The 21,188-nt window shown below is 39.0% G+C and overlaps 2 protein-coding genes across 2 annotated transcripts in view; one reads left to right on the plus strand and one right to left on the minus strand.

The window, feature by feature from the left end:
* SYN2 (synapsin II) overlaps positions 1 to 21,188 on the plus strand; it is a 198,988-nt gene that overhangs the window by 112,777 nt on the left and 65,023 nt on the right. The gene's annotated exons all lie outside the window — the stretch shown is intronic.
* Positions 930 to 20,943, minus strand: TIMP4 (TIMP metallopeptidase inhibitor 4). Its single transcript, XM_044451366.1, has 5 exons — positions 20,799 to 20,943; positions 13,466 to 13,563; positions 5,563 to 5,677; positions 4,630 to 4,754; positions 930 to 2,426 (listed from the first exon to the last, which is right to left on the minus strand). Exons 1-5 carry the CDS (start codon positions 20,926 to 20,928, stop codon positions 2,229 to 2,231), a joined length of 666 nt encoding a protein of 221 aa, XP_044307301.1. The 5' UTR covers positions 20,929 to 20,943; the 3' UTR covers positions 930 to 2,228.

Consider the following 21,188-nt stretch of genomic DNA (forward strand, 5'->3'; position numbering starts at 1 on the left):
TGTATTTTGTTAGGTTATAGTGCATTTCTCTTCATCCAATTTTAATTTCCAGAACAAAGAAAAAGGACTGAAGTGATTGTTGCAGTTGTAATAGATAAGCTATTCCACATCTAGAAGCAAACATTGTATGTTGATGTTAAAATACTAAGGTAGCTAGTTTCATTATTTATGTTACAGTGGGGGAGTGGGAGATTTGCAGAAAGCCCTTTTGTAAAGAACAAATATCTCATTTAATTTTGAAGTGATTCATATCTGTATCTGAGATGCTACTCGCAATGAATTTCAAGTGCTGGTACCCCCCCTCCCTTCATCCACACATCATAAGAAAAAGAAAAACAACATGAAAAACCCAGTACTCAAAAATGAGTGCAGTGATGGAAAGCATGGAAGGAAGGAAACCAACTCACCACTAGCCAGCTTTATAACCTGAGCTCAGAAATGTTATTTCAAGTTGCAGAGCTAGCTCACTCGTTACCTTCTTTACAAAACTAAGGGCTTGCATGCAAAGGAGGCAGAACAAGGATAATGTTTTTGACATTATCAAAAACAAAAACCTTCAAGTTTTTTCCGAGTATTCACTTTTCAAGGAATTAATCACAAATGCACATGCGTTACACTGTGAACAGAAAGGTATTTGCCTATCTCTAGTGTGATGATAGCATATTTGGAATGCTGTTAATGCATATTGCTTCAAGAGTGCATTTGTAACAAACTACACAAGTGTTCCTCTGTACATTTGTCCGTATAGGCAGCAGGCAAAGAACTTCCAGAATGTTCCAACCAGAAATACAGCAGTACTTAGCAGTAGTTCTCTAGCCATCCAGGTGTGTCAGGTGTTACCTGTCTATGACCGCACATAGGAAGTTTAGGAAATGCAAGCAGTGCAGAAAGTTTTGTGAATCACATATGTCTCAAAAGGTTGGATTAATTGATTTCTTCATGTTCATGTTCAGGTGGCGCATTAATTCCATTTAGGTTTGTAACCCAATCTTTCCCTGTACCATTATCATTTTAAAAATCTCAGTGGCAAGTTTTGAAACTTTTAACATGCTGTTTCTCATTCAAATTATTGCTTAAGAGTAGAAATACTGATGTGCTTGCCCAACCCTTAAAAGATAAAATATTGCCTATTTTATTGAAATGATGAGAATCATTTCAATGCATTTTAGTATATAAAATGAGGTTTTAATGATCAGATTGATATTTGGGGGATATATTATTAAAAAGAGTATTCTTTAGCAAACTTTGAGAACCGGCTTAGGGGACATTCTGAGAAGTGGTGAGGAGAGGAGACAAACATTTCTGTTTTTTGTGCTTTTCTCCTTTCAGTTTCCTTGTTCATGGAAATACATAGTTACCAGGGTATTAAGCCTTGAGTTCCTTGGCCCAATAATAGCATGCCGTGCTATCTCTTTTGGTGGTGCAATGTTAGAATAATTATATAACAGAACAATCAACCATATTTTCTATTACACAAATATTTCCCCTTGGGTGGTGCACTGTCATAAAAGTTACAAACAGCACAATCAACCTTAGTTTCTGCTTTATGGCATATTCCAATCCATTGGATTACTACATTAGATCTGCTTTAGATCATCAAAGGTGTGTTATGAACAAATTCTTCAGAACATTAATAGTACTACATGAGACATAGTAAGTAGCATAAAGAAAAATGAAGTAAAAATATTTTAAATGGAATACATATCACATTTAACACACATCATTGGAAATAGGGAAATTAATTTCTGAGACTTTTTACATCAGACTGTTATATATCTTACATATACAGAATCCAAGCTGTTTTGTTTCAGGACTCTACTCCAAAACACTGCTTATAGAAAACATTTTTCCCACCTCCTGATTTAGAAATACCATTTTGGATTAAAACAAGGTTTTGTTCAACTTATTAACATGAAGAAAGGTCCAAATTTTGCTGAATCGTCTTGTTTTGTATGGGTACATTCAATTTGATTTAAAAATTATTATTCTTAGAAAATAAAAAAGTGTTCCCACATATCACTCCTCTGTGAAAAGAACTTTAGAGAGCAGCTACCTCCAGGAGACTCATTTATCTTCTTGTCTGAATGCCAATTCTACAAACTCTGTATTTGCACAGCACAATTTGCTTTTGTTTCTAAGCAAGAGACAGTTGTTGGAAGTTCAAAGCAGCAGTGAGCCACAGAGTTAGGTGGACTTAACCCCTGGGGCATTGAAAGAAATTACATCATTCATGGTTCACTGATGTCAACAAACTCTTTCTCTGGAGGAGGGCCACCACGATACCAACTGCATGTTCCGTCACTGCGCTTGATACAGGCATAATGCTTTGCTTGATGCCCGTACAGCTTCCTCTCTATCAGCCAGTCTGTCCACAGGCATTCATTTGGTGTAGTGATGGAACAGGGCACCATGTAGCAGGTAGAAATCTAAATGCAGAAAATTACATTAATCCTCTACTCTTTTTCTTTGAGAACATACTTTGTCAATGCATAAAATTCCATTTATCCAAACCTGTAAAAGTACTAGCTTTCTGAAATCCTACATTTAATTCATGTATAATTTATGGAAAAGTTTCAGTTGCCTTTATAGACCTTGGACCAACCCTTTCAGCTCCTCATTCTGTTATAAAATGCAGCATTGATTCCTTCACCATAGAATCATAAGATGATATAAACATATTTCACCACAATTTCCTGTGCGCTTTTACCAGCTTTTAAATGTTCCCATGACCTTCAGCAAGTTGTTTGTACCAATATTGCCTTTATAGATCTCAGGGACAGTTAATAGATTGCCTGAACATCTACATCATGAATGACAGGAAGCAGTCCTAATACATATAATTAGACCCTTTGCCGTAATGCATGTAATTTTTAATGTGAACAAAGATAAATTCATATCAATATCCCCACTTAAAGACTTCTCATATCCCTTTTCATGATTAATTTTGTGACTGGAAAATACTTATGAATGAACATGTGTTATGGAAAATCAAGGATAAGATTCATACTGTTGCATAACATCATGTTCAGAGGGATGTGTAAATATATGTGTGTGTGTGTGAGAGAGAGAGAGAGAGAGAGAGAATGACAAGAGATACTGTGTTCTATGAATATAGTAGGTTTGTTGCCATTAAGGGGTGGGAGATTGTGGGCTACATTCAGATTTCTGATAATCAGCTAATTATAGAAGGTTGATCCAGAAACTAATTTTCTGGATCTTTCATCATCAACAGAAGTAACTAATGGGTACATGAGCCAGTAGATCCGGTTATTAGAGTGGGTGGGTTCAGACAATACGAGCTGTTGGGAGTGAGAAGGATGGCTGCTTTACGTGCTCCTTCTCAAGGACTGCCGGCTGGAATTCATCAGATCAGGATGTGAGGCTGAACAGGATAGAGTTGAGGAGTATGGGCCATACTGAAACACTGAAAAGAGAAGTGGAGTTGCTCATCTCATGGCCACTCTCCCCAGGTGGTCAGGCAGTTCCTGGGAATAATCAAGATATGCAGTTGGCCGGAGGGGACCCTGAACATGGGATTTTCTCAGACACAAGAGCAGCCCCAGCTCTTGACCCCATGACACAGCATCAGCAGAGGAGGGCCCAAATAGAAGATAGGTGCACAGTGAGGAGATATGATCACTTTCAGAAAGCCCCTCCAGAAGGGATGGAACCCAGTAGAGTTCCTAAAGATGAAGACCAGATTTGTGATTTTGGGTCAGTAAAGAACACTTTGTAAGGAAAATGGTCTGTGACTTTTGAATGATTGGAAGAGGAACCTTGGTTTCCAACACAAGCCATGTTGTTTTTACCAATATTAGTCTGTTGTATGTTTTGAACTCAGTTGTAATATTTCACCATGGTGAATTTGCTCTTTACAAACCATGATAAGAAACAAATTTGTTCTAAGGTTTCTCTGTATTTGTTGTGTTATTTGAACCCAGGATCATGATTTCTATGGTCTTGGTAGACAACTACCACAGAGTTCCTCGGAAAGCCTGGCAACTGCAGAAGTTAGTTAGTCATCTAGTTTCTATGTGTAGACCTGTTAGAAACAGGCAAATGACATGGGCATGGAGCAGTGCACCTGGGGATTGAATTTCATGTGCAGTGGCTGATGTAATACATGCCAACAGCAGCAGGAGAGAAATCATGCTAACATAGAAACCACTTGATTGTCTGTCAGACAGACCCCAGTAAAAAGTACCATGTAAGTTGTGGTAACAATGCAGGGTTGCCTGTCATGTGAATGTAGGCAACGAGTCCCCAGTCTGTGGTCATAACATATTAGTCATGCATTTACAGAGGTAATAAGAAGTAAGTATACATAACACCTCCTAATCTTCATGTCATCAGTTAGACAGATTGTGCAAATTTGTAGTACTTCAGCAGTATTGAGTGTAACCAGAGCACATGAAGAGATAGATTCCACACCACTAAATAGGCACAGCAAACATTATTGGGAAGCATCTGCAGCCCTTGTGAATTTCAGTGAAACAAAATAGGCAAAGTGTACACATTCTAGCTAATAAAAGTTTAGGCCTTAAATTAAAGAGATTGTCATTTCCATTTACCTTCTTTTGGAACCAGATTGAAACAGCAGTAGCATATCGGTAGATTATATATACTTACTTTACAACCACAGCCCATTTGATATCTTTGATTTAGATTTTTCTTTTGGGAGAAGGTCAGGTCATCCCACGGCTCAATGTAATTGCATAAATGGATAAGAACTTTGCCATCATCTAAAATTTGCCCTGTATTAGGGAAAATATCAAAACAAATGTGTTCTTAACATTAGACATGCTATCTGCATCCAATAAATTATTGAAGATGTCACTTGTTTACTTCAGTAGGTTCTAGATTACATTTTAAGAATATGCTGACATAAACAACTGGATTCTGCAATAAAATACTGCAGTGTAATCCCAGATTACCAGGTATTTAATGGAGCCAGTGACATCCTCCTCTAGTTTACTATCTTTTCTTAGGGTACAAGCAGTTCTGTCTCCTCTTTCCCCCCGTTTTTCTTTTCAAACTGGCACTCGACTTTTTGTGGATCTCAAAGTCAACTGTACACGATCAATTCTTGTGCTGAGTCTGTTTGTTTTTTTCCCAAGGGTGGCGGCTGGGAGGGTTATTTGCTTTTTATTTTAATTAAGAAACTCATATATGTCTGCATACCTAAGGAATCCCCAGGAAATTGCTACTTTATTTTGGGATGAGTCCATATCCTTGTCAGACCAGTAGGAATTCAATCAGCAAAAAGTGCTATTAGAAGGAAATTATATTATTCCCTAAAGTAAGGGAATTATTATTTACTAAAACATGATTTTTAAAATATTAACTGCAAAATATTAACTAAAATGCCAGAGGGCACAGTTGTAAGAGAAATTATTGATTTTATCATTGAACACATCTATGCAGTGCAGTGCAGTGCAGCACAGCTAGAACATGTCTTTAAATTGCCTAGTATTGAAAGTATGCTTAAACAGAATGATCAGCTCTTGGTTGCAGAGGCCCACTGCATGGTACTATGTACTACTTTGGCTCTATGTACTGTACCTGTAAGGAGATACTGCTTCTTGTTGTTAGCTTCTAATTTTACCCCGCAGAGAGATGAATCAAAAGGTGTGAAGACATATTGCACATCTTTCAACTTTTCAAATCCTTTAAACATCTATTTTAGAAGAAAAAAGCAAGGAAATGTGTTGTATCTAAAACTGTTTATGAGATACAAAAATTATAATATTTTCCTCTATGTTTAATATAGCAGTACATTGCTGAAATAGAAATTAAGTTATTCAGTTGCTCGATTTTCTGCCATTGGTGGGTGATAGTTTGTATCTCTTGGTCTATATGCAGATGATGGTTGGGTTGTACCCAATTCTGTGGTTATAGCCTCAAGTGCCTAATCCTGTGTAATCCTGGAAGCTAAGTAGAGTCAGACCTGGTTGAAAGGGAGGGTGACTTTAGTCCTGCCTGGAAGAGTGACTTTAGTCCTGCACTGAGCAGGCAGTTGGACTTGATGGCCTGCTAGGCCCCTTCCGATTGTGTGATTCTATGGATCTCACAGGGAAAGTTAATGTAATCTGACAGAGTCAGATCTGAGCAGGGAAATCCAGTCTAAGGAAACAATCAGGCCAAAGCAGGCAGGGTTGTATTAGATAAGTGCTTTAGGCAGGCAAGGTAAAGGCAGATGCACTCTTGTATGAAGGGCATACCAGGACCACAGAAAGCTCGGCTTTGTCAGCTGAAGCCTTCTCCTTCTAGAAACAAAGGAGGATACTGTTTCAGCATCAGGGCAGAGACCACTGAACCCTTGTGTAGGCAATTACAATCTGTTGTGTAGTTAACTGCTCCACCACTGGAAGAGATGGATTAATTCTTAAATGGCTGTTGCCTGATTCAGTTTCTTGGATTTCTGTGAATCTGAATAGATGGTGATTCTGCTGATGGTCCCTCCTTTTACTCAAGGGGTAATGGGCGGACCATGTTTTCAGCCAAAGAATGCCTGAATATGTAACTGACTGTCCTTCCCCTGGTAGAACAAGTCTGATTCATGTCTTTAGCAGAGGTTTCTCCTCTGTTGTGAAAAGGCCAGGGGTTGAGAGTCATGACAGGAAAATGGCTGGAGGGTGGGGGCAGGGGGGAATGAGAAAAAAATGGAATGGAAGTCTCCCCCCCTTTTGCAATTTTCCTAGCAGAAAAAATGGATCATATTTTCTCATGTGAACAAGCAGAAATTGGTTAAAACAAAATTTTATTCTTGCAAATTTTGCAGTATGAAGATTTTTGTGTAAGAGAATCTGCACCATTAGAGACTGATAGTTCTATAATGTATAGACCTATATAACAATCACATCCAAGATACATTTGTGCTGCCAGCTTCATTAGGGGCATACCCAGAGAAACCCATTCATGGTTTGTGGTTTGCTGCTTGCCTTCTGACAGCCTCTGATTTATTTTGAGTATTCCTGAAGCAAGCATCTTGCATCAGCTTTTACTGACCTGGTCCCTTCCTTGTGGTTGACCTTTGCACCACTCCCCTCAAATAGCTGTGAAAGAGGCATCCTGCTACAAAATGGGATACATGAAGCTTATTGCCATGCCTTGCTGGAGGATAAAAAGGTCAGAAGGGGATGAAGTGGAAATGGCAAAGTATCTGTTGAAGGTACAATGACTTACATGAAAAATCTGACAACATTGATGAGAACTGACCTTTAACCAAGACCCCCAGAAGCAAGATAAGCTTCATCTAATTAACTAAACCAGAATCAGTTTGCTCTCTGAATTGCACTAATATGCCAAATATACAAATTTATGAGCTAAATACATTATAAAGCATTATAACAATTTTATATGACAGCATTATGATAAGTTTAGGTTCGAAAAGAAAGGAAGCACTGCATATATTTCAACTTGCCCCATCCTCTAAATTTCAAGGCTTTTCCGTAACTTCAGAATCTCTGCACATCCTACCTCTCTAACAGAGGTATGGCACAGCACAGTGAAATAATCTCTGTCTGCTAGGTGGCCTGAGATCGGAGCTATAAGGCTAGCTCTCAGGAGGCTAACCAAAGCAATTTGGAAGTGCCATTTTGGGCAAAAGTTACCATTTCGTTGTTAGATCCAGCAGACTATGAACATGCTGCACTGATGTCTTATATGCCAGTTCTTTAAGGCTGGCTTTAAAGTCCAACTTTTTAGTATGTTTGGTAAAGTGACATCATAGGTACACTGACATTCATATATTGTGTGTGGAAATTATTTTAGTCTCCCTTTGTTTGAAACCCACATAAAAATGTTTGTGTTCACTCTTTCTAGAAACTGCAGCTGCTTGTTGGTTTGAATTTATCACTTTTATATGTATATGCAAAGTAAGCATATTTATGCATCCATCGTGAGTCCCATTTGTGATTCCATAGAGTACGTGTGGTTTAGAGTGTTGCTCAAATATTGCTGGTTTCATGAATTATGGAATGCTGTAAAGAACTCATGCATATTATAGTTAGGTTTGAAAGAAAAGCATGGAAGCGAGGGAGTGTTCTAAATGCCTACCCTAAGTTGCCATAACATGACTAAACTCGTACCCTAAATGAGCTGTCATGATTGCATCATGCTTGGTATTGAAGACTGGAAGCAGCTTTCAGATCCAAAAGTCCTCATTTGTAGTATCTCTGGAAAATCTGCATCTAGTATTCTGTTAACATACTATACTGAAAGCTTTCATAAATTATATAGCGAAGGATACTAAATTATGGCTGCTGTCATGCCATAACGTAGGTAAAATTTACAACATGAAAATAGTCATGTCTGAATGATTTAGTCGTTTATATTTTATTACAGTTCACAATGTCACCACGTCTAGATGTCTCCACTTCTAGATGTTTGTGACATACAGGACTGTCACATCATTATACCTCATTTAAAAACTGAAAATAGCAAGGCAACAAGTAGGGATGTACAGGCATTCCAGAATACATTCTGCTTCTGTTTCACAGGTTATGAGAAACTTTTCACTTCATCGTCTGCTCACTGATTGTGGATTTTGTGCAAGTGCACTTGCACTAATTTGGAATGGTGCAAATTCACACTACTGCAGATGCAGAAATCCCCCCAAAATATGTGCTTTCATGCATTCATCTACAGGAAAAGGTAGATGGATGCATGAATGCATTCCATTCATCTACCAACATTTTGGGTAGGTGTCCTTTTATTTTACTTATTTTCTGCGACAAAACTAAACATAAAATAAGTCTGTAGAATCAAAATTTGTGTGAGCCAGAAATAAGTTAGTTCATTGTAGAATCTCTAGATTGGATTCTTGGAAAGTTGAAATCACTTGAGTCTGTTGCAGATTTGGCTGACATCCAAGAGTTAAGTAGGATATGTAATTAACACCACAGTGACTCAGAAGTAAGTCCCAGTAAGTTCTTACTATAGTTCACTTAGTTTGTTGTGGTGGTGCTGGTTTAGGGTTAGACTTACAGCAACCCTATGAATGAAAAACCTCCAAAATGGCCTGTCCATGGCAAGTCCATTCAGCTCTTCTAAATTCAAGCCTGTGGCTTCCTTTATGGCATGGGTCCTCAAACTAAGGCCCGGGGGCCGGATACGGCCCACCATGCCCATTTATTTGGCCCGTCATGCCCATTTGAACCCGGCGCACCTGCTGCCACCCACTTCACCCCGCGCACAGGGAGACAGTGGTTTGCTCGCTTGGAGTAAACGATCTCCAAGCGAGCAAGCCGCTACCTTGTGCGCCTGCCTCACCTCCCCTCACTGCGCGCACCTGCCTGCCCGTGCCTCGCCTTGCCACGTGTCCCACCCCCACCTCAGTGCACGCTCGCACTGCCCCCTCACTGGCCCGCGTGCACCACCAGCACCAACTTTCCAGCCCATGGCTAGCACCGGCACCTTTCAGCTGGCCCCCTGCTGAAAAAGTTTGAGGACTCCTGCTTTATAGATTCAGTCCATCTCATATTTGGTCTTCTCTTTCAGCTTCTGCCTTTGACAGTCCCTAATATGATTGCCTTCTCCAGTGTGTCTTGATTTCTCAGGATGCATCCAAAGTATGACAGCCTCAGTTTTGTCATTTTTCCTTCAAGGGAAGGCTCTCGCTTGATTTGACATAGGACCCACTTGTTGGACTTTCTGTTGGTCCACCTACAACTAACTTTCAGCACACATATTTTCAAATGAAGCAAAATAGTAAACAAAGTAATTCCCCTCCTTCAAACTTGCTTTACTCATTATGTCATACGTGTTAATTATATGTGTATTGAGCTTGGCTTCAAGCAAGAGTAGCAGGAGCTTGCTGTTTAAATGATTCAGTGTGGCTTCAGCTGTGTAAGACATACGCTTCCTCTCTGTGTGAGTCCATGTTTCATTTGAAAGCCTAGCAATACACACATCACCCACAGATCAGGATGTCAGTATAACGGAGAGATTTTGCCCAAAGAGACCAAAACCAACATAATGCAATATCAAAACATTTGTTACAAATACGTCTGTCTAGTTATATAAAAATGCTTAAAAGATATAAAGGCTGTTAAAGTATCTGAGACTTTCAAAGAAGAACCATAGTGTTTTGAATTTGTCTTTATTCACTTAATATTGGAATGAGAAAAATACATCCTTTTACAGTTTTATTTTATGTAATCAAATAAACGAAGTTACAGTGGGTTGTAAAATGCCCACTTGTGAATGCAGTGGTTCCTTCCAGTCATGGAAGTGCCCAAAATTCCTCATGGGCTGGAGGAAAGCAGGGAATGGTTATTTTCTTTGATTTCCCTTCCCTTTTCATCCTCCAATGCCATATCCCACTGCTCTACTGAAGAGTACCTCAACCTTCAGGAACAGCTTTTGGGATGGGACAGAGGGCTGCAGAACAAAAGAGGAATTGGTAAAAATCACATCCTGCCCTTCCTCGAGAACATTCTCATAGTGGACTTCCACACAGAGGTTGTCTGAGTTGAACCAATTATATTTTACATTTTTTACTTATATGAATACATTTATGGAAATGATAAAATGTTCTATTGTATCATAAACTTAAAAGGAGTTTTGAATAAGTATGGCCTGTGTCCAAATTGGCTGTATCCAAAGATTTCAGATCTCCAACACATTCAAAAAATTCTGATTGAAATATTTTAAACTGAACTGAGATTTGATTGGTAGCCTTCTTGCGTGATAATTTTCCATTTTTTCTTGTGCTTTAAAAAAGTATTTTCTAATAGCCTTCCTTCACAAACTTCACCTCCTCTGTATGCATGTCCTATTCAAATAAATGGATATAGACTTACACAGTGTAATGGAAAAAGCGATACTGAAATCACCTTTTGGTTTCTTGCTTGAAATATTGAACTAAAACAGTGCCCACTAGTGCATAGCACATGGCTCCTCAAAAGTAAGTTTCACTGATTTCAAAGCAGCTTACTCCTCAGTTATTGATTACAGAATTACAGTGTAACAAACAGATTCTGGAATTGTTTTCAGAATGTTAATGTATTAATTATGTATCTTAATTGTTCATTATTAGAGAGTAGCCCTAACAGAGTGATGTTCTTTAGATGGATATTGACCCCTATGACCATCCAGAGCTCTGCTGACAAGAGCTAAGCAGGATGGGAGGAACAATAGAGGTATTTTAATCACCTTCGAAACCTTAAAACCCATTTCTAGCTGATAGCCTATCTACTGGGCATACCTTGCTGTGAGCAGGATGAGCAACAGAGAGCCTTACGTATCTAGCAGATCCATGTCTCTTCCTTTCCCTCAGTAATGTATCTTACAGGGGAATCTAAACCATCCTAGTCCCCGAGACACCATTCCAGGGACCATGAGATTCCTCTGCCAATATACTGTCTAGCAGCAAGACCCACAAAGTAGCTTATATAAATTCCATATACAAAACAATTAAAATCTACAGTTCTTTTCATTTCATTATGGAAATAGATAAAACATGAGTAATCTGCATAAAACATTCAACTGCTGTCTGGGAACTTCTGAAATAGCCAAAGTCATTAACCACTTAAAAATGACATGCACCTGAGTGGTTTCTTAAAAGAGGGAATCCTACAAAGAGAGGTGCTTCAAAACAGTTGATGTATCTTTACAACAAGTTGATGATGTAAATCTCAATCCACCAATATTATCTGTTAACAGATGAACTTCTGCATTCTGCAGTAGCTGAAGTTTCAAAAAAACTTCAAAGCCAGACCCATGTGAAGCACATTATAGCTACTAATCTGGAAATCACTCAAGCCTGAATGGCAGTGGCCAGATCTGTCTTCCAGCTGCTAAGGCCAATAAAAGGCACTCTAAGCCACAGCTTCCACCTGGGAATCTCTGCTTAATGATCATATTAAGAGGAGTAGAGGAGAATAATCCTCTGTCCATTAGTAAACATCTGTTGAGAATGTGAAATGTGACTGTCTCTTGTGATAAGAGAGAAGGAGCACAGGAGAACAATCATACTGAATCTTCTTTATGGACATAGAGCAAGATGAGGTTCTTATAAGATACTAGGAATTACATAGTCCCTCCCTGCTATAGTGGAAAGTTTAATTATTTATTTATAACATTATTAATCTATTAATTGTTGATACAATTATGACTAATATCAATTGAGAGCTATATCTTGCATGATTTTGTCTAATCACCTTTTAAAGCCATAATGTTTTAGTATCACTATTATTTGTAGCAGTGCTTTCTCCTCAAAGTGCCTTGCAAACATGTCAAAGTGTACTATGAGTGGTTTGAGCTGTATCTGTACATAGTCCAAACAGGAGGTTACTAGGACATCTGTTAAAGTAGCAGGAGCGCTAGTTACCAGGTAAAGAAGTGGCTGGATAATGGCGTATTGGAATATTTGTGATGAAGAGTACGTCTGGTCAAGATTGCAAGCTGAAAATCCAGGAACAGTGCTGCATCTAGGAGCACCCCTCAACTGCAACAGGGGCTTTCAGGAAAACAGAACTTCCCCAAGACTTAAGTTAAGTGGACCACCCAGTCCCAGCACAAACTTTCCTATGCCTGAGACAAAAGAATACAAGTACCATCTCAAGCACTGTTACATGGCATGCCTCCAACACCACTTATACCTTTCTGCTACCATGTTCACTCTAGGTTTGGGGCCCAAAACAAGGGTGTCTAGGAACTGAGAGAAAGGGATGGGAACCTGTAAAGATACACTAGCTGTGACAGTGGTGGGAGGTTCCTGCTAAAGAAGATACTCGGCTATAGCAGCTTCCTGAAGTGAGGTTCTGTACAGGCACAGGTGATGAACCTCTAACAGATAATCACCTGCCTGTGTTTGTTCTGCATATTCCCAGTAATTGGAAAAATCTCATCCCAGGATGTCCTCAAGTTCCTGCCAAAATGGTATGATCTAGATATTGTTTGTAAGTGTATTGATACATATAATTCTTGATCTTTGAACTTTGCATCCTAGGATTTGAGCTTGTTCAGAAGACTGAACTTTGTGAAAGGAAAATTCAAAAAGCAGTGTAAGGCATATTTTATAGCTTTCTGTAAAGCTATAAATGACTGAATGTGGTGACTGAATCTAGTTTCCAACAGAAATATATGTAATTACTTGCTTTCCAAGTTCTAATACAAAATTATTCTCCTCAACATGGATCAAACCTGATAATTTCTGTAATTTACTCTTAAGTTCTGTTTCAGCACAATCCTATACATAGTTCTTTACAGTGAAATACTATGCACGGCCAGGAAATGCTGGGAGTGTTAGGGCATTTTTTTTCTGTCTAAATATGCATACAATTGCAGTCTTAGATTTTACTCCCATTAAATTCAATGGGTCTTAGTTCCAGCTCAGTGGATACAGGACAGCAGTCTAACTCTATTTATGTTCACATTAGTATTTTGGTCCATGCAATTCTCTGAGTTACTCAGATTTACCGGCATTGAGGACTTAAAAGAGGCAATGGATTTTGTGTACCTTTATTTGTTTGATTTCATACCGGATCATTTTGTGAGTATGAAGAGGATCATCACTTGATGCAATCACTTTTTCACTGGAAATTTTTGCTCGAATCACTGTAAGGAAATTAAAGCAAAATTCTTAATTGCAAAAAACCCCCAGCTGTTTTTGTTCATATTCCCTACTTCGTCTTTTAGTGTCACATAATATTGTACAATATTGCACAGCTACAATTTCAAAGTACTTAGTGCCTTCTTAATTCCCTGTCCCCAAAAACTCTATTATAGGTACTAGACTTGATCAAAAGGAGTGGTGGACCTACAAGCTAGACTACCCTCCAGAAATACTTTCAGGTAATCCAGGTTTCTCATTCAGTGCCCATCAAATGACTGAAAATCCTGATTCTTTTTTGGACTCTGCAAAACACATGAAAGGAATGGAGGCCTAAGGGTGATCTTGGCCCTAGCTGCAATTTGCAGGCTCAAGGAGGAGGAAAAACTGCCTGCTATGCTGCCTGCCATGGTCAGAGCACAACCATTAAGCTGTCTCAAAGCAGCCATCCTTCATGTGGCTGCAGCCACTTCCCACCCCACATCCAGCAAGCACAAGTGCCAGAATGAACGATGTACAGCTGCTGTCAAAGAGCACAGTGGTGCAGCTGCTCACAGTCTGGGTTCATACCTGGCAGCTCTTCCTCCTGCTCTCTAGGAAGACCTTTAAAGTCAAAGGTACGGTAATGCTGAAGATCTTTCCCATCTCTCCCTGTCAAATTCTGGCTTCTGGGGCTGTCTGCTAGTAAGACATAATTCAGTCCTTTCACATCCAAGGTTTTAGCCATTTTTTCCCTCACTAGAACATCTCTTGCTAACAAGTGAAATAGGTCAAAGGAAAACTATACTCATGGTCTCCGTGAAAATAGTAGGAGAAATGGGTATGGATCAGCCATTGGAAGGAAAAGGGAAGAGGGTACCAAAGACTGTGGAACAACTATATTACCAAGGCAAAGATACAGGCATAAACCCCTCCCAAAATTATCCTACTGGATTTCTAATGGCGTTCTTCATGTTCAGAAAATAAGATATATGGATAGAGTATTATTTTGTCTCATTCCTTATTTCTGTCAGCAATGTAGATGAAGCTTTGCAGACTAAGACTGGTAAATAGGAAGGTTCTTTAATCTATATAAAAATAGAAAGTAAAAACCTGAGATATTGAGATTGCTGTTTTGCTAGGAAAAATACTAAGTTAAGACAAAAAGAGAAAGAATGTTCATTTCCTGCACATTAGTTAAGCAAATGTAGTTAAAAATCTATATTTCCTCTAGTTTACAGTTTCAGACCTTGCATTCAAAGACTGTAGAGAGACAAGCATTCCCAAATTTAGAAGTGCTTCCTTTTCATGATTAAAAGGAAAAAGAGCAAATATTCCCTTTGCTTAAATCACGGTAGAAGCTTTATTCTGAAGTGGAGTTTGCAATTATCCATAGACCATTCTCACAGTCATTCTTAGTATCTGCAAGGACTGCTTGGGTGTCAGTTGATTTTCTTTTGTTGAGGCAAGGGTAGAATCACGCCGTTCCTTAGTTAACCATCCCATTTAATAGTTCCATGGTGTCGTGCTGTAAGGTATCTGCCAGGATGTCTGTGACTCTCAAGAACTATTGCTTGGGAGTCCCTGGTCACTGTCAGAAAGAATTTAGACTTTTGGTCTGGCCCCACAGGACCGTTCTGAAGTTCTTACAGTCTGATTAGTTGATTATACGAAATACAGACCTTGGCAAGTTAAGATTCCTGTGTGGTACCATGACTTTTTCTGTCTTCTGAACCTGGAAAACCCAAACCCTAAAAAACCCCTATGAAACTGCTCCCCCTTTCTCAATATTTTCTGCCCTGCCTGTCTTCCATTCACTAACTCTGCCCCTTGGCATCACTTTCCCTTCTCTCAGATTGGCCTCTTTTGACTATGAGGCTGTGCCATCTCAGTTTTCAGGTTTTAAAATTCTAATGTTCTTAGACTTGATTATTGGGGAAGACCTTACGCCCAAGCTGAGAAAATGCCGTGTGTTGTTGCTGCTACTTCTGCTTCCCCCCTTTTTTTTCTTAAGCAATAGTGCACCTCACATGAGATATTCAAATAGATGCAATCAATGTGTTAATAAGGACTCTTGCAAAATTAAAAGAAAAAATAAGTCTGTACTGAATTGGATAGTGTGGACACTTAAGAAAGAAAGCGACAGGCAGAAAGGTATCTAGAGAAAAGCAAGTGGGATTAGGAGAAGTCTAAAAATTAAGTTCTTCAAAAAACAATTGAAGGAGCAGGGTGTATTTAGCCTGGTGAAGAGAAGAGTAAAGGGAGATGCAATGGCAAATAATTGAAAGGCTGTCATGCAGAATATGGAGCAGACTTATTCCCTGATGCTCTAGAGCACGAGACTAGAAGCAATGCGAAGTTGCAGGGAAGCAGATTTCAGATTTCTAACCAAAAAAACGCTGTTCAAAAATGGAATAGCCTTGGGAGATGCTGTCCGGAGATAATTAAGCTGAGGTTGGGTGGCCATTTACCAAGGGATTCTATTTAGCTGCATCCAGCATAGCAAAGCCTGCATTATGCAGACAGGGTAGATGATCTCCAGGATCTCTTCCAGTTCTATGATTCAATTATGTTAACCTAGTGGAAACCCAACCTTTAGTTTCTGAACTTTAATCAGACGTTCTAATAATCTTCAAGGAAGTATTACCATTTAAATGAAAAGACTGAAGTAAGAAAAGAATTACCAGTCCTATGCCCGATATTGTCATCACTCTCACAGAATAATGGGTTTAAGTTACAGGAAGCCAGATTTTGACTAGACATCAAAAACTTGCAGGCTATTAGAGCGATACAGCAATGGAACCAGCGACCTAAGGCTCCCCCATACTGGAGGCATTCAGGAGGCAGCTGGACAGCCACCTGTTAGGTATGTTTTATATGGGGTGATCAGGAAGTTGGACTCAGTGGCCTTATAGGTCCCTTCCAACTGTACTATTGTATGGTTGATGATCTATATTTCTATACTTGATGGTAAGGATGGACAGCTTGGTGTTTTGAAGCTATAATTCCCATAATCCCAGACTGTTCCCCATGGCTGTTCCTGCTTAGCTGGGAGTTCTGTCACAAACAGTAGTAAAATTGGAAATCATTTCATTCACTTGCCAAGATACAGCAAGAAGCTCTATCAATTATTCTGGTGCTTTAGCAGGTGATGCCATAATTCCTGCTCTGAGAAACAGCCCACTCATCCCCTTCTTCTGTAGCACCAGCTATTCTAGCATGTTATTTTGTGGTTTCCTGGAGCCTGAAGAGACTGTTGTAGAGACTGCCCTCTTCCCTTGTCCCCCAGTGTTGAACTAATCAGCAGAAGAATGAGGGAACACCTGATTCAATCATAGGACCAGGCAGAAATGGTCCATGGAGATTGTCTCCATTTTTCTCCACTTTCTTTAGCAGTAATTATATAAGTGAAATATGCATATTATTTGCAGTCTTTTGACTGATAATGCATTTTCAGAGACAATAATGTACCAGAAAATCCCATCCATGGGGCACAGTATTCTTCATTTTATTCACCAGTTTCTAGGGGGAAATGTAGTATGCTTTGTCTCCAGTACAGTATTTAAAAAGACTAGTTGTAGATATTTCTTTCTTGCAGTCATGAAGAAAACACAGAGCTCTAAAGTTCTGGTTAACCAAAATTGTAATGATGAAGGCACTCTCATGTGTAACAGTATGTCTCTTCCAATTTCTGTTTAGCTCTATGCAGTTCTCTTATTTTAGCTGAAGTCAAGCATCATTACTGTGATGAACAGTAGCCAATTTGCAGATGTCAACTGTGATAATTAAACAAATTAGCTAGTTTTCATTCTTTCAGTGGTAAAATATTGGATCACCCTAGTTTGCTGATTAATATGTCAGTGGATTTTTAATGAGTTCCCGAGTTTCAGAAGTCATAACAAAATTGCTGATAGAAACTTTGACATCTCATATGTTGAGGTTTGTGGGTTTGTCCATAAATGAGAGAAGAAAACATTTTCAACATGGTTCCATAATCTCAAAAGCTGCCCCCCTTTTTGATCAAGGAAAATGCCATTTGCCACCTTTGTATGTTTGCAGAAGGTTGTTAGTAATCCTTTATGCAGCAAGGAAGCCAAGTCTTCTGACTTTATAACTTACTACACTAAATATGATGTAGACCTAATATAGGAGGCACGGTTTATAGCAAGAAAGGTGGCATTCCAAAGTAGACACTTCAGACTCTCAATCTTAACTGGAAGAAGAAGCAGGGTCAAAATGCTTAGCGGAATTTCCAAGGCCAGTAAGCTATAAGCTAAGCCAACTGGCTGGTCAAAACCAGACTGCCTCTGGTCTGTGGGGAGAAGCTGTAAAGCAAGGTATCAGAGTGGGAGATATGTAGCATTATCTGCCTAGTGATCAAACATCGAGTCAAAGAAATGTATCACTTAAATAATGTCCAGTGTTCCTGCTATCTGGCCCACAAGCAGCATGAACCTCCCTGAAGGAGAGCTAACTTCTTTTGGTGGAAAAGAGAACTGGAGATTAATGATTAGACTCAGCTCCTGGTATGGGCAAAACTAAATCTATGGTTAAAGGGTTCGTTAACTTGACTGATGCCTCTTGGCAATGACCTTAATGTTAGTCCATTTATATTACAAAGCCAGTCCTAGCTGGCCAGCTTAACATAATAAAATACTATAGTTAAAAGCCTCTCCTCTTGATCTGCTGAGAAGAGGGGTGGGGGAGAAAAGTTGTGGGAGAGAGATAACAGTTCACAATATTTTTTGTATCATCTACCATCAGTTCTTACTCCACAAGTTGTCAGCAGGCCAGAAAACAGAGGTGGTCTGTTTGTCTGCCCTTTGCAGTGTCTTAATCTTCAGAAATCAGCAAATGTAGTTTTCACAACATGGAGAGAAGTCTATATCCAAAGATCAAGCTGCTGCTAAAGCATAAGAACACTGGCAACTCTGTGTACTAGAGAACAATGTACACCACATTAATGTAATATAGGCTGTGTATATCAGTCCTGCAGTATACAGACTGCATCTCTTAACCTTCACACCCAGCATGCCAAAAGGCCATGCTGACTGGTAATGATGGAAGTTGCAGTCCAACTCATCTGGAGAGCATCACACTGGGGAAGGCTGGCATTAACTGGAATGGAGGGAGGACCATTCAGGTCCAACTATTGAGAAGCTGCTGCTAATTTTTTGAAAATAAATTATGGAAGCTCACCTAAAATATACATCAGTAACATTGTTTGAGTGATACTTTGCCACAAATACAGTGTTAAATGTTTACAGTTCTGAATATGTAATGGTCATTACCTTCAGCAACTGTAAGATGTGATCTAAAACACAGTAAATTATAATTGCCTTCATGGAGATAATGTAAAATGTAAATTTGTAAGTGGGACCTGCAACAAAATGTTGCAGCATGGAGTGTTCCTTTTCATATCAATCCCCTTTCCTTCCTCCCCACTTTCTCATTCCTTTCCACCACTATCCCAACAAAGGCAACATATGACCACTGAGCATCTCAGTTCTTATGGGGGCTATTGGGAGAGAGAAGTGCCATTTTACATTATGTTTCCTCTAAGGATTATTTGTATTTTGGCAAACTGTGGAGTATTGCTAAGCATGCTGATACTTTTTATTGTTCCTTAGTGGCCCCATTTTAGTTTCAGTTCTATTGATGTTCTCCAGTTGAGTTTGCTATTAGTATATATGATAGCAAGTGTAACTTGTTCATCTACAATCCACATGACCCAGTTTTTCTATATCATAAATAAATATTGATTAGTCTTCATTTCCCACAGTTGCTTGGCATATCAACAGTCCAAGTTGAAGAGTGGACCATCTCACCCCTATGCAATTGATAAGATTGTGTTGTTATTGTTGTTGTTGTTGTTTTCTTTGTTTGTTTTCTGTTTTCCAAGAACTAAGCATGAAAATGCCAGCCTGATTCAGGTTAACTTTATGACTCTGTTCTTCAAAATAAACAAATTGCTTCTTTATAGTAATGAAGCTATGTGGAATACTTGGTGTGTGACTAAAAACTAAACAGCATTATATTTGGTCTGCACTGCTGAACCTTTGCTTTGTCCCTTTTTATCAGTCCTTTTGATTGCTCTAAACACTGTGAGATGCCATAGTCCTCTTCCTTGGCCTCAGACTGATCTCCAGCACAAACTATGTTGATATATTTCACATTTCAGAGAAGTATTATGTACAGAAGAATGTAACAGAACTGCATCACACGCATTTTGAGTACTCTTTTGATTCTTTTCCACATCTAATAGCTGTAAAACTGAAGTAATACTAATGGCTACTTTTTGCTGTACTTCACATTATTCTAGACTGGCATGTCTGATGTAGGTAATTTAATGAAAACATTGCTTAACACAGCCAGATTAAGAAACAATTTAATTGATGGTCTTAAACAGAGTTTAGAGTTTGTCATGGCTACAAAGATTTTCTGTCAGCACATGAAAGCAATTAATCAGTATGCAGAAGGTATTGCCTGTCCCATAGAAATGCTAATTTTGTGACATTTTAGAAACTCATGTTCTACATTTACTGTTCACTCTGGATGGAAGCTAACTAGCCAGAGTTTGAGCAGATAAATGAAAAGACTGCAGAATGTCACATTTCCTTATCCCAGTGTTCTCTAATTGTGAAACTTTAGTTTTTTAATATAAAGACTGAATGCTTAGAAGAAAAGTTGGCCATATGTATATAAAGGTTGGCCATATACTTAAAAAACCTTGCATAAATGTCCATCCATAAATAAATAGAATGCTAGCAGCCTGCTGAATCCTTGATTTAAATGATAAAAAAACAGATTATTATTTCAAAGTTCAATGAATGTTGCTCTTATACCTAACAGAATATTTACAGGGCAGTGTAACTACATGTAATGCCAAAAATCTATGAAGGGTACACACATTACATAACTTATATCCTCATAATTCTGCATATTAAATGGCAGCAATACAGAATCTCAGCTCAGGTACTTGTCATTGTAAAGGAAGTCCACAAAAGAACAGAGCACAGCAGTTCCAAAAAACAGTTGCATAGAAAGCTGCAAAGCCAAATAAATGGGAGCAATGGCTTCCAGATGCTTTTGAAATTCATTTTGCTCCTGAAGTCGTTTTTATCTTTAAAACTCTCCTTTTGCAGCTCTGATTGAGCATTGTTAGAGATGAACCCCTTGAGCAGTGCAAAAATGTATGCCCACAGTTAATCTAGTTTCTGTAGCTCTCTTTCTAGTAGCATAAAAGGTGTTTATGACTCACCTAAAGCAGAATCGCAGATTTGCTGCTGGGGATGTGCAGGGGCGCAGCTGCAAGCTTCTATCAGCTCCTGAATTCTGAGGGTTAGAAGAAGCAGCAGTGAGCATAACAAGGTACTGAGCAGAGGATTCATGCTGCTTGAAACCCGGCTTGCTGGCCAGCTTGAAGAAAATGTTCCTTCACTCCTGAGTTTATATCTAAACTTCCTAATGACTGTCTGGTTTCTTCTCTGTGCAAGCAGCAGCTCAATTTCAGCACTTAAAATGCTTGCCCGGGGGGTGGGGGGGGTGACGAGCCTTTTCAGCTCAGCCCAAACATATACTTATGTTAACTGACTTCTGATGCTCCTGACATAAGACTGTCTTATTTATTGCCCTGACACTTATTTGTAAC

This window comes from Varanus komodoensis, unplaced genomic scaffold (assembly GCF_004798865.1).
Source record: "Varanus komodoensis strain SLA01 unplaced genomic scaffold, ASM479886v1 scaffold6_2, whole genome shotgun sequence".
In the NCBI taxonomy this organism is placed as follows: Eukaryota; Metazoa; Chordata; class Lepidosauria; order Squamata; family Varanidae; genus Varanus; species Varanus komodoensis.